Below are 13,701 nucleotides of genomic sequence, written 5' to 3' on the forward strand. Positions count from 1 at the left end.
CGGAGGGCGTGGATAGTGTATCCAAGCACTCATCCGAAAATACTATATTTGGGCCTAACAGTAGTAGTGCTGTAGACTGGATTGGAGAATGTTTTGACGGTGTCAGGGAAGCAGATGGGTTGGATTTTACCTGTGCCTCTGATGATGTTTTTTCAGAACGAGATAGTTTGGACTATCAAGTGGCTGATAGTAGTTTTATTGAAAGTATTGGAAACAGGGTGGAGAATGCAATTAAAGATATCGTTTTTGAGAAGCAAGTGGGAATGAGTAGGGTGCAGAATGCTCTCCAAGATATTGGGAACGAAATTCGTAATGAGAAGGAGGAGGTTTATGACATGTTAACGAGAGTACAAGGTTTACAAGATTTGTGTGAGGAGACACCCAGGAGAAGTGCACGTTTAGCAAAGAAACGCCTGGAGAAGGAGAACAGACCTTAAGCAGGAGGTTTAAAACAATATTGGATAGAAAGTTGAGTTGTCAACTTTGCACAGGTTTTATTGAAATCCGGCGATAATTAATGTTAACTTTTTTTAATCGTTGTACCTTTGAGAGAGGCTGAATTTAAATTTAGCTGTGATAATTGATGATCTCATAAAGAGTTTTTTTGAAAATTAATATTAGATGTGTAAGTAATATGTTGTTAAATAAAAGGTTAAACAGAATGTTGCATTTGAGAACTTTAAAATTTGTAAAAATATTTTTTTTTGAACATAAAAAAAATTGCATAAAGAGGAATAAAGATGGCGTTCGTTGTATAATCAATTTATTGAAAAATTATATTTTATAATGTACAAAAAAAAACCTTATATCTATGTTAGTGCAATAGTATAAAAAATTTTTTTTTTGATGGTGTTAATTTTAAAGTTTGAAAATTTTTTTGTAGTTTTTAAGGAATATTAGAGTATTAAATAATGAAGAATCGTTTTTTTTGTTTAATTTTCAGGTTTATCAGCCTTGGGAAAGATAAACTGTTTTTTTTCTACATAAAAAATAAGTGTTAAATTTGAAGTTTGTCCAAAGTGACAAATGAAAGTATAACAATAGGGCGATTATCATTTTATTTTCAGTTCTTATTTTATTTTAAATATTTTTTTTGAGCTTTGTGCTGTTAATTGGTAAATTAGTACTTGTAACTTAAGAACATATGACGAAGTTTTAATACAGTTAAAGTTTGTTATCAGAACAGATAATATTTATGTCAACTAAACATGTACATGTTGCAAACCCTAAAAATGTACCAAATGGTTGGAACCAATGATATTTGACAATATGCTGCCACGTTCATTGTAATTTCAATAGTTCCAATGGTAAAATTGTATTTTTGTGGATGAATTAATTGAAAGAATTGAAACTTTTGGGGTAAAAATCTGTAATTAAAGTGGGTTTTTTTTTGTTTACGTAAAAATGGGTGAAGAATGGGTTATAGTAATACTAGCATATATATATATATTACAACTTGTTTAAAACAGGCAAACTATGTACAGTATTGTATGCGATTAAGGTCCAAGTTTAAATCAACATGTACACTGACAGAAGCTGGTCAGTGAAGAGGGTGGACTGCTAGGTGATCCTGGAATAATATTATTTATTAATTTTTATGAATGTTGGAGTTCTAGTTTTGTGTAAAGACGCTGAGTATTGTTTTTTATTGGGTTTTGCATTTTTGGGTTTTACTAGTTTTACAGTAAGGATCAGAACGAGTGATACAGTTATAGATAAACCTGTTGCTAAAGAGAAATAGATTTGGTAAGTAGGGTTCAAGTAGGGTTCTATAAAGTATCTTATTAATGTTAGGTCATTTAGAGTCAGGTAACTGTCAATGATTTCGGTAAAAGTACCTGTAGGTCCGAATAAATAAGTGATATCATTGTGAATTACTTCAATTGTAAATTCCGAGCGGAGTATATATGGCAAATTATAGGGGTTGGAAGGTGCGGAAAAATTTTGTTGAACAGATTGTGTTGAAGTATCAAGTAAGGAGATTTCAGTTTCCGGAGGTATAAAGACACCATAAAATGTTAAAAATGGGTTAGAGGTTTGAGACGTTTTAATGGGACAGGCTTGTAATATAGTTTGTATTTGCCTTTCTTTAATTGCGTCTAGGCAAGGGGTTTGGAAGGTTTTTAGCATACAGGTTTTGGTTTCGTGCATATCAGTGCAAACTTGATGGTAATAAGTAGAGTTTTCATTGACGGGAGTAAATAGGTTTTCTAAATCTAAGACAATGCCTGCTAAGGGCACTGGGGTGATACTATAAAAAGTCTGGAAATCATGAGATTGCACTAGTTTTATTGTAGCGTACACTCCCTTATTGTAGAATTTTATTTTTTGTAGATAAAAGGTTTCTTTTCCTGAAGTTCTGACACATTTGTCTAGGTTTAAGTTATGAGGAATTAAATTTGGCATTTTTAGATTTTCTAAATCATTAAGTAGTGAATATTGAGTATCAAAGTAGGAAGAGAATTCGTGAACAATCCCTTTAATTGAAAGGAGAGATTCAGCTACTTTTCTAAAATTTTCGTTAGAGGGGTCGTTCTTTTCTTCCGTAGATAAAACAAAGTCCGGCGCAAATTTATTTTTTATTAGGAGAAAGCTTTCTAAGAGATCATTGAAGTGATTTTTTGATAAAATGTGTCGTGAATAAGAGCAAGGTGAAGAGGAAGGCTGAGTTTCTTTAGAGTTTAAGAGATCTTTTGTGATTGTATTAAGATGACGAATGGATCGTTTAAGGGTGGTTAAATCATTTAAGACATTAAGTAAAGAGAGTGAAGGCTCTCCTGGTTCTGTTTTGATTATTCGGGTTATGGTTTTAAAGAATTCGAAAATTTCATCCATTTCAGTGTCCGTCATGGTAAAAATAAGAAAATCTAGATAAATCCTAGTGATAGTTTTTTGGGTAGGAAGATCAATTTCAAAAGTAGGAATTAAAAAGTCGAGATCCTGGTTCAGAACGGAGGAGATCAGAATGGTTAAGGTGTTTATGAGGAGGAGTAGTTGCATTTTGTTTTCTGAGAATGGTTTATTATAAGAAGGGAGAGAAAAAAATTTTTTTTTTTTTTTTTTACCTTAAGATGTGAAAATTTCGGCAGTTTCTTTTCTTGCTCTGTTGTAATACTGGATGAGTTGTAAGGCTTGTATCCGAGAATAATTTGACAACTGCTGGTGCTGGTCAAAGGTTGGGTGAGGTTTACTGAGGACATTAGAGTACCAGTGTTGTCCGTAGCCTATTATTCCAGTGGCAGGGATAAAAAGGGTTTTGGTAAACCTTGCAATAAGTGTAGCAGCAAGATTAACTTGGTCCCATAAGTTCAAGAGTGTAGTAGCGCTGAGTTGATGGTTTCCCGAGAATGGAGGTTGCCCGAGGACTAAGAACTCTGGGTGTTTTCCTCTTTCTTGATGAACTTCTTGAGAAATTCTTGTAAGTCCGCAGAAGAAACCAAGGAGAATGTCTTTGAGGCTGGTTTTAAGCAGGTTATTCCAGGTTTCTGGTGAGTGGTACAGTAGGAATGAATGAAGATTGAGTTCCACACAGATTGGTAGATGAAGGGGAACCTTCAGACTGACCTCTTTGACATGTTGCAGGAGGTTCCTGTCCGCGGGTAAGTGATAAAGAGCTTTTCCTTCAAGGTTTACAATGCCCTGCACAGAAGTGGGCCCCAAATGGGTAAAGAAAGCTGTGGGCCAACGGTGTTGGTGTGGATAGTCTGGTGATAGATTTAGAACTGGAAAGTGAGAAGTTGGCAGTGTTCCAGCCTTGTTTAGAAGTCTGGTACCTATAACTACAGCCCTGTAATCCTTGACATCCACCTTGGTAATTCTGTCGGGTGAATGGGTCAGGTAAGATTGACCCAATAGGTGTGGTCCTGAGTAGTTATCCACACCATAGAGTAGATCATCAAGTTTAGGGGGAGTGATAGTAGCATTATTCCAGAGATCCTTGAGAAACAACCCAATGTTTATTTGGTTGATCTCATAATAAAAGTGTTTGTAATCTTGTATGGTGGTGGGGTATTTAGTTCTGTGCCGCAATGCTCGAACAATGTTTGAAACTATTCTGCTGTCTTCCTTATTTAAATATTTCGCTATCAACTCTATCATGTTGGGTACTCCAAACGGTTCTTCTTGGGTTTCAACTCTATAATTGGCAAATAATTCCGGTTGATTTAGAAACCTAGCTAAGTGTTGCATATTATGAACCTTAAGTGTATCTCTGATTAGAAGCTCAGTTCTAGTGGTAGCGATGGTATTAGGTCTTCTCTGTTCTTCAATTGCTCGAATCTGTTGACTCGTGAACAGTCCTAATACGTCTGGAGAGAGAGTGTAATGAGGTTTTGAATTGAGGAGGTGACTTAGTAAGTCCCAGACTGCAGTAAATCCTAAATCACACATTGGACAGCGAAGGGTGTTGTTATGATGTTCAAGATGGTGTGATAACAGTGTGGTCCTGCTGAAAAAGGCAAAGCAGAGATTGCAGAATACCTCGGATTTAGTGGAGTGATCTTTAGTAAAACCCACATGAATCATTAATGATAGAAAGCTAGGAAAAACTTCAGTACACTCTAAGCAGATCAGTGGGCCATGAGTCTGTTTGTTAAGAACGTCCTGAACCGAGGGGTTTTCTCCCAATAATGAGCCATGACTCATTAAGTGATAAATACTATCCCGAGGGATTTTTGAATTGTCCCTGATGTTATGTGCAAAATGGTTGCAAAATTTACACATCAGAACACCGTTAGGGTGTGTTGTAGCCAAGGATAGGATAGCTAACGCATCCTTTTTTTCGCTGTTTAGCATTCCTAGTTTATGAGTACATGCCCAACCGCCAAGGCGTCTATGATTTTCTAGAGATGTATTGGTTGGTTTCTGAAAGCAGACTTGACAGCTTCTATCTTCAATTATTCTGAGGTCCTGATCCATGTGGGATTCATCTTCTGAGCCACTTAGTTGAGGATCCTCAAAAATAACCGTTTCCTTTGGTGGTCCTAGAATGGTTTTGCATCTTTCCGTCAGAAGGCAACCTAAAGCATTGTTGTATGCTGATGGATTAATAAATGCTTCCTTGATATTGTTTGGAGACGCTGGTTCGGTTTGTGTTTCTGTGGTAGTGTACGGAGCTTCAGTAGCTTGAAGTTGAGGTTGTGAGGCATCAGGAGTACGATTCGGTAAAGGTTTGGATACTTTCGCTGGAGCAGTTGATTCAGCTTCTTCCAAGGTTCTTTTAACAACATACTTATTCACTCTGTGTTCTGGCAATCTTTTTATCGTAAATACAGGAACTTTTCTTCCATTTATTTGTACTGAAACAGTTGGTCTATTATGATGGGTGTGTGTTTGAGATGTTGAACTGCTACAAAGGTTTTGGGTATTCTTTGTAAGGTCAGGTTGGTTGTTTGTAGGCAAAGGGGGAGGTTTGGTTTGACATTGTTCAATATTAGGTTCCTCCATGTTGGCAATCACAAGTGTCTACAACATAGAAAGTTATTCATGCACATAAATAAATGAGCTTCCCCACTGATGATGGGTTTATAGAAGAAAATTTATATGAGTTCTGAGTGCACACCAATTCGTTGTTTACATAATCCAAGTGTAAGAACAGGGGTTGCCTGATATGAATATCAGGTTCAGTAATGCATTTGACAAAAAAGTTTTTGTGCAAATAATTTTGCAAATGTAATGAATCAAACGATCTATTAATTACTACGTCGACCATCCAATTTTCATCCAATTCCAATAAAAGGTACATACAGCTGTATGTAATAACCGTTTTTGGGAATAAAATTTTAAAAGGAAAACTGTCATAGTTATAAGGGGGCAATTTTAAATAGGTTGTAATCTTAGATAAGATATGAGGAACTGATGGAGCATAAAGATACAATGCCCTTTTATTATGAGCCGTTTCATTATGTAGATCACAGCATATGTAATGAATGTACAGGCGAGTAATTAGGCGTTTTGGGATACATAAATTGAGGATAAATTGGGTGGTTGTCATTGATAAGTGATTAGACCACTTGGGAATATTCTTATGTACTTCAATCATAGCAAAAGTTTGCAAGGATAGATTGTTGGAGTTTTTCATCATCTCTATTGAAAGGTCATTTGTGCAGCAGTTTTGAAAAGAAGACTGATGTTTTGGTGAGGATAGAGGAAAAAGGTTCGACATTTGGAAGCATGGCATTATGCTTTGAGGTCAAAGGATACCTTTTTGGACTCTTCTAAGTCAGAATCCGATTCTGACTCTAGAATTTCTTTTCGTTTGGCCGCTCTGGTTTTGATGGTGAAAGGGGTACCACCCGCTTTGATTTTCTTAGGTTTAGTATCTTCCGCAGATTGTTCTTTAGAATGCTTAGGCTGGTCAATGTTCTCTTGTTTTGACTCCAGGTTTTCGGCAGTTTCAACTGAATTAATAATTTCATTATGATTATCATTAGTATTTGTTTCAGAATAAGTAAGGTCAGGGGGATACTGAGAGTTATCATTAGTTGGTTCATCATCTAATTGGTTTTCAGCTAGTAATTCATAATCTAAGATATTCCCATTGGGATGGTCTAAGGATCCCAATTCTCTGAGTTTTTCAAATTGTAATTTATCTAATTTATCAAAGGTGTGAACTAAAATTTCTCTGACTGGGATTGGAAGGTCGGAAAATTCGGCATTCAAAGGGGAATACTTTTTTACAGCGTTCATATTGTATACTGACTGGAATCCGTCAGATAAACGTTGTAATAGTAGAGTTGTATGTTTAACTTGCAAAACTACATATGGGTCATTACTATAGTAACTCCTCAGGGGCCGAGCAGCGCCCAAAGTGATTTTAGTATCCTTTAAGAAGACATAATCCCCTTTTTGAAAGTTATGGGAAACTTTATGTTTATCAAATTTTTCTTGTGAAGCAATTTTGTGCTCATAGAGTAAATCTTTGACAAATTTGAGGATTGCCTCTTTTTCTCGGAATTTCTGTTCTACAAATGTTTTATGATTTTCCAGTAGAGGGTACAACTTAGCTGGGAGGGGGTTAGCTAGGATTGATTCATTATGAACTGAATTAATTCCATGTAACATGGTTAATGGAGAGTAATTAGTCTTGACACAGACTGATGCATTATACTGTTTTAAGACAATGGGTAGTACTGTATTCCAGCTATAAGAGTCAAAAGTGGTTAAGGTCTTTTTCAACAGTTTTTTGACAATTCCTACTGATCTCTCAGCAATTGGGTTTGAAGTGGGAGATAAAGAAGCAATTTGGATCTTTTTAATACCTAGAATTTGCAGTGTAGCTAGAAAATGTTTGTCACTAAAACATGGCGCATTGTCACTTACAAAAAATTTAATATTAAAATATTGAAAAATGTCATAAATAATATGAAACAGAATTTTTTCAGAAGTTTTAGATTTAAGCGGATATACTCGTATGAAGCCAGATAAGGCACACACAATAATTAAAAGATGCTGAAAACCTGCATTGGGGTTTAGGTTTTCAGCTAAATCTGCAAAAACTGTTGTAAATACATTTTGCGGCAAAGGATAACTTCCGGATTTATGTTTTTTATTATTCATATTATTAAGAGCACAAGGGTGACAGCGGGCTGCCAAATTTTTTATTTTATCAGTTTTTTGCGGAAAGTAATAGGAAAACATAAGAGCTGACATTTTTGCAAGTCCGGCATGAGCATAAGCTAAATGATAATGAGCAATCATGAGACCTTCAAGGGATTTAGGAATAACAATACGTTGGACTCCATGATCATGGCAGTACAAAAGTCCATTTTTATAAACATATTGTTTATTATCACATGTAAAAGTTTGATTATCAGAATTAAGGCAATTTGTAATTATGTGATTAAATTGAAGTTTTTGTTGAACAGCAATGTTTTCAAAAGATAATCGTTTCTTTAAGGCATTAACAGGCTCCAAGAGTTTGTTCATATCCTGAACTGTTTTATTAAGAGAAAGAACAACTTTGTTAGTTGGATCCATGGAAATGACTTTAAGCAAGTGTAAGTTTTTATTCACAAAGTCCTTCCATTCAAGAATAGAAAAAGTTTTGGAAAAATCTAAATATTGGTCAAGTTCAGGTACAGCATAATTGCCAAGTGGGATACGTTTTATATCAGAAGTATCAATTGCAAAATCACGAGACAAAAAGTCTGCTATATTTAATTTAGTATTCAAAAAACGTAATTTCAAATTAGGATAGTCGCTATATAGTTTATCGCTCCATCTAGCAATTTTAGTGGAGGATTTATGAAGGGGATTAGCAAATAACAGAAACAAACTTTTAGAATCTGTTATGGCCAAAAGTTCACTGTTTCCAATCAACTTATCTAAACCATTTAAAGCTAATAGTAAAGCCATGAGTTCTAGTTCCAAGATGGGTTTTGTGATATAAGTGTCTGGGATAATTTTTGACCAAAAATGAACGATTTGAAATTTTTCTAATTGTTTGAGGTCAAAGTCTGAGTTTTTGTCAATGAAGTATGGGCGAAAAATATAAAAGTTCGATTTTTTATAAAGACCTAAAATAAATGGGGGTTTTTCTACATGTGGGTTAAATTTAAGAATAGGGTTATGGGCATGAATGTCTAAAGATGAGATAACTATTATGGTTCTAAAAATAGACATTGCTAGGGCTGCAAGAAGTTCAAAATTGTCATCGAGAGGACCCTGGTGAAAAAGAAAGTTATTCGTAAAAAGTTTATAGTTTTCTAAATTGTTATTAAATTGGTTTTGTAAGATTTTTTGTTTAATAATTAAACTGTCGGCTGCTCTTTGAATCGTAATTTTTCTTAAGTGCGCGATTGTAAAAAAAGAACATTGATAAATATATTGAATAGATCTAATGGAAATAAAGAGAGAATCTTTTACGGTATCTGCCGAGTATCCTAGGTATGGGCATTGAAGATATGACAAGTCAGGGATGGGATTTAATTTGCTGTTTTTCTTTAATTTGGACTTAGGAATAAAAGTGTCATGCAGATAAAGATCACAAGGTTGAAAACATAGTCGTTTATCATAGAGTATTGCGTGAACGGGATCGTTTAAAGATAAATATGGAGGGACTACTAGTTTATCTGGAGTGAGGGTAGATACTTGGCCTAAAACTGCCGAAAAACATGCGCCTTTGGATGCACTCGCATCAGTAAACAAAATTTTTGGCAATTTCGGGTTTACAATGTTCGAAAAAAGTGGAGTGGTAGTTAATAATGTTTTCATTTCTGCAAAAGCTTCATGATGCACGGGTTTGGGGTCATATTTTACGTTCGATCCGGTTAAAGGGAGCAAAACTTTCAAGGGTTTCATAAGAGTAAAGGGAGAGACTATTTTTATGGTATTTAGTAAGGCACAAAAAGATCGCATGGCCTTTTGATTAATTGGAAAAGGTGCATTTAGTAATTTATCGACACGTTGCTTATCAGGTTCAATGACATTATTAGAAATAATCCATCCTAGATATTTAATTTTTGATTGGGCAAAAACACTTTTTTGAAAACCGATTTTGGCTTTGTGTAAGGCTAAACGTTGTATGACTTTTTCAACTAATTGAAAATGTTTAGTTAAAGTTAATGCAAAGGTTGCTTCTAAAGGAGAATAAACTAGGAGGTCATCAAAAAATAAAGTTGTTTGTGGAATTGGATCCCATTCAAGTTTCATTTGATTTGGATTAACGAAAATAGGTTGATTATCTGGACCTAGTACTGGAGCATAATGGAGCATTTTTAGCGCTATTTCTTGAAAAATTGCTGGCATGGAGGAAAGTCCCATGGGGCACTTTTTAAAAACATATTTGCCCAAAGGGCACGCAAAAGTTGTGATATGTTGGCTTTCTTTTGTAACTGAAAGGCTGTAATATGCTGAGGAAAGGTCGAATAGCGTAAATAAAGCCTGATTATGTAAAGTATGTAAAGTAGGGATGATATCCGGGATTAAGGGTACAGGTGTGCTAATAACTTTGTTTACAATTCTATAATCGATAACCATTCGATAACTTTGCGATTTGTCCTTTTTCCCAACAAGATAGCAGGGGCTAGCTATTAGGTCATGACCTCGGTCATCTGGCGGAACGCGTTCAATTATTTGATATTTTTCTAGAAATTCTAAAATAGAACGCATATGTTCTCTTTCCTCTTGAGCTAAATAATAAACTTTTCGAAATTTTGGCAAACTTTCACCAGGTTTCAGTTGTATATGATATAGCCCTAAACTTTGAGAGAGAGATCCTATATCATAAGCATGCAAGCTAACTACTGAAGGATATTTGTCGATAAAAATATGTTTTATATAAGGCTGATGTGTTTTTGCAAAGTTTTCCAAGCAGACAATATCATGGATTGTTGTATTAAGATCGGGTTGACCGTAACCTTGAGGGTCCGTGATCGTGTCTGGAATGTGATCAAGTTCCCCATATGAATTAAAATCAGACTGTGGTGGAGCAGTGTTAAAGGTCATATTCTGTAATTTGTTTTCAAAGGTTTTGATTTCAACAGGGTTTAAAGAGGCCTGCTCATTTTGCAGTTTTTTCAAAGTATGATTTGGTTCAGCCGTCTTTTGGTTAGGATTTGATTTATAAGAGGAACTGAATTTGGATTCGTAAGGTGTTAAAATTAAAAATGACGTTAGCGGTATAATAGGCTGACCGGCATCCGGTAATGGTTCTAACAATTTTATTTGATTCATTGGGCGGTCAGGAAGGTGGTTTTCAAAATTTAGAACCTCATGAATTATAGTGTTGGTCTTAGGAAGATTCGAGATTTTATTTGGGTCAATAAGAATGTCTGAATCATTTAAAGATTCAATCTTCCCCCTTAATTTTCCAATAAAGTGTTTATTTCTAAGATTTATAACTTGGGCGGCCAAGGGTTGATTATTTAAAGCATAGGCCGAACAACGAGTGGGAAAAATATGAATTCCTGCTAAATTCGATTCAGAAACTAAAAATGTTTGCCCTTTACGCACATTAGCGGTTTCGTGAGGTTGGAAAGTGATAATTTTTGATTGGTTAGGTTCAAGGTCAATGTTAGCAAAACAAGTCTGAGACTCACTAGGATGAATAAATTTAACGCGTAAATGTTTAAGAACAGGGTGGTTAATAGTTACAGTTGGGTTCCCAGGTTTATTTAGAGCCGGGAATTTTAATTCCATGCCGAGAATCTGCATCAAATCTTGACCTAGAAGAATCGGAAATGCAGATTGATGGGAAAATACACTAAATTCTAAAAAGGTGGGCTCAGTTTGAGATAAAGAGAATTTACAAGGGATTGCGATATTATAATCTAACTTGATGGAATGATTACTAAAAGATTCCACGGAAATGAGACAAGGTTTTTTATATTTTTCGATTTCATCTTTAGTGAGTAGCTGTTTAATTAAGTTTTTATTAATGAGACTGATATCAGACCCAGAATCAAGCATAAAATATAAAGGAATATTGTTGGACTGTGACAGGGAGATAAAGAATTTACAAAAAACCTTTTTTCCCAAAATCTTGTTTTCAGCAAATTCATTGCAATCAACTATACAAAGGTCGGGTCTCTTTTCACGGGAGGCAATTGCACGCAAAATGGATAAAGCATTAACTGATGCAGAATGACATTGTTCTGGAAAAGTTGTGGATAAATCGGACAGTTTTAAATTATCTAGAAAGCTTAGGTTTTCATTTTTATTTTTTATGGGTTTCGGAAGTTTTTTACCCAATGGCGTCAAATTACTGCCCGTGGCTGGAGACCCATTTGCTAGTCATTGTCTTTGGTAATTTTTTCTTGTCATAGCAGGTTTATTCTTTATAAAACAATACTTTTTGGGGTGAAAAAGTCGTTTGCCATTTTGAGTTAAACATGTTGGGCAAGGTTCTTGTGAAGGGGTCACGTTAGCAACATTTTTTCCTTGGGCATCGCGTAGTTGATAGCATTGCATGGCTGCTGTGTGTCCGGTTTTGCCACATAAGAGGCACGACAGATTTTTATTCATAAAATTATTTGTGTATGCGCGGTTGGCATTCATGTTATTCACTGTATATGCAGGCCTTTGATTTTTTACAGTGTGATTAGCAGAATTAGGGTTATAAAAGTAAGTCCTGTTATTATTACTACGAGGTTTAAACAAAGTCTGGTTATATTTTTGGAAGCTGGGCCTATTCGTTTCACGAGCTTGAGTAGAAAAAGTGCTGATCTTATATCTTGGGAACCTTAGGGATGCGTCCCTTGGCGCAAATGCACCATTAAGCTTTATATCTTCGTCAATAGACATTCTTAAACTTTCAAGAGAAGAGACTAATTCAATATATGTCGGCGGTCTGCTGAGTTCCTGCATTAAAATTCTATAGGCTTTGTTTACTTCTGACTTTGATTTCATAGGCAATGCACGAGGCAGAGCCTGTATCGCCTCAAAGTCAGAGATTAATTTCTTTTCGCTTTCTGATATGCAAAGTTTTGCGATTATGGATGCTTTATCCAAAATGTAAGCTTGAGCAATCGCTAAATTTTCTGAGCGCTTAACCCTATAATCGAGTAAAAGTTGTTTTGCGGTTTCGGGGGGGACTGTGCAATCATACATGACCATTAATTTAAAATAAATAGCTTCTGGAGTTGCTTTTTCTTCAACTAACGCTCTTACAAAACTGTGAGCTTCTTTGGTACATGAATTAGTAAGTAATTCCAAAAATTCTGATTCGGATAGCTTGCATTTAGATTGGGCGAGATTAATTGCATGCAAAAATTCAATTATCTCGGGACCCTGATTAGGATTTCCCGAAAATTTATCCCGTCCTTTAGGAAAAAGTCGTATTGCATCAGCACTTTTTGTTGCATTACATAAGACTTCTACTGGAGAAAAATAAGTGGGGATTTTAACTGTTGGTGCGATTTTATGATAGTTAAGCCTATTGTGAAGAATACTTTGTTTTATGTTAGCCGATTCAGAGTTCAATTTCATTTTTTCTGTTGCCAGGTTTTCCTTAAAGGCCTGAATAAGGGTGGGCATACTAATAATTTCTGACTCTTTGCATTTACTCAAAGCTTTATTGGTCTTATTCGCTATTTCTAGCAATATTTTGCCTAGGGCATTAGAGTTAACGTCATTATATTCTTTAATAAAATCTTCCTTATTTTTTGTAATAGTAATGCGGTCATTATTGTCTAAGATAAGGTTAATACTTTGATCATCAAACTCATTAGAGTCCCCATTCTCATCAATTATATTATTAATATCTTCCACTGATTGGTTCCTGCTATTATTTCTGGAAATTGATTTAAACATAGTGATCTTATTGTTGCCTAATAAATTCTTAAAGTTTGAGCGTGAATATTAATAACAAGATATTCAAAGTATATTAGTTAAAGTAGTAAGATTGAATTTATTTATTGCAACCTTTAAAGTCTGAATTAGATTCTTAGGATACCAAGTCGTATAAAAGGTGATTAGAAGAAAGATCAGAAAGATACAACAACTAAATTTCATGCACATCAATTTTTATAAAGATTGTTGCTAGAATTTGTGTTGTGCAAACAACGCGGACGGCCAAGGACACGTCTTAAACAAGTTTCAAAAAATTAAGGACAATTTATGAAAAGTTCAAGGTCGTAGATGCACCACTTATGTAAGTGATAGCTATATTTTTATAAAGAAGTAACTCTATAAAACTATGATAAAAAGGTAAACCTTTTCTCTAATATATCTCTTTCAATATATTTCTAAGCTCGCAAATGA

The 13,701-nt window shown here is 35.0% G+C and overlaps 2 protein-coding genes across 2 annotated transcripts in view; one reads left to right on the top strand and one right to left on the bottom strand.

Moving 5' to 3' along the window:
- LOC111717109 (uncharacterized) overlaps nucleotides 1–437 on the top strand; it is a 3,190-nt gene extending 2,753 nt beyond the window's left edge. The window contains exon 5 of the mRNA XM_023492619.1: nucleotides 62–437. Coding sequence (XP_023348387.1) covers nucleotides 62–437 — 376 coding nt within the window. The remainder of the gene's footprint in view (nucleotides 1–61) is intronic.
- A 5,429-nt stretch (nucleotides 438–5,866) lies between these two features.
- On the bottom strand, nucleotides 5,867–11,409 carry LOC111717112 (uncharacterized). Its single transcript, XM_023492621.1, has one exon. It carries the CDS (start codon nucleotides 11,407–11,409, stop codon nucleotides 6,178–6,180), a length of 5,232 nt encoding a protein of 1,743 aa, XP_023348389.1. The 3' UTR covers nucleotides 5,867–6,177.
- Between the last annotated feature and the right edge of the window lie 2,292 nt (nucleotides 11,410–13,701).

This window comes from Eurytemora carolleeae, unplaced genomic scaffold (genome assembly GCF_000591075.1).
Source record: "Eurytemora carolleeae unplaced genomic scaffold, Eaff_2.0 scaffold2371, whole genome shotgun sequence".
NCBI lineage: Eukaryota > Metazoa > Arthropoda > Copepoda > Calanoida > Temoridae > Eurytemora > Eurytemora carolleeae.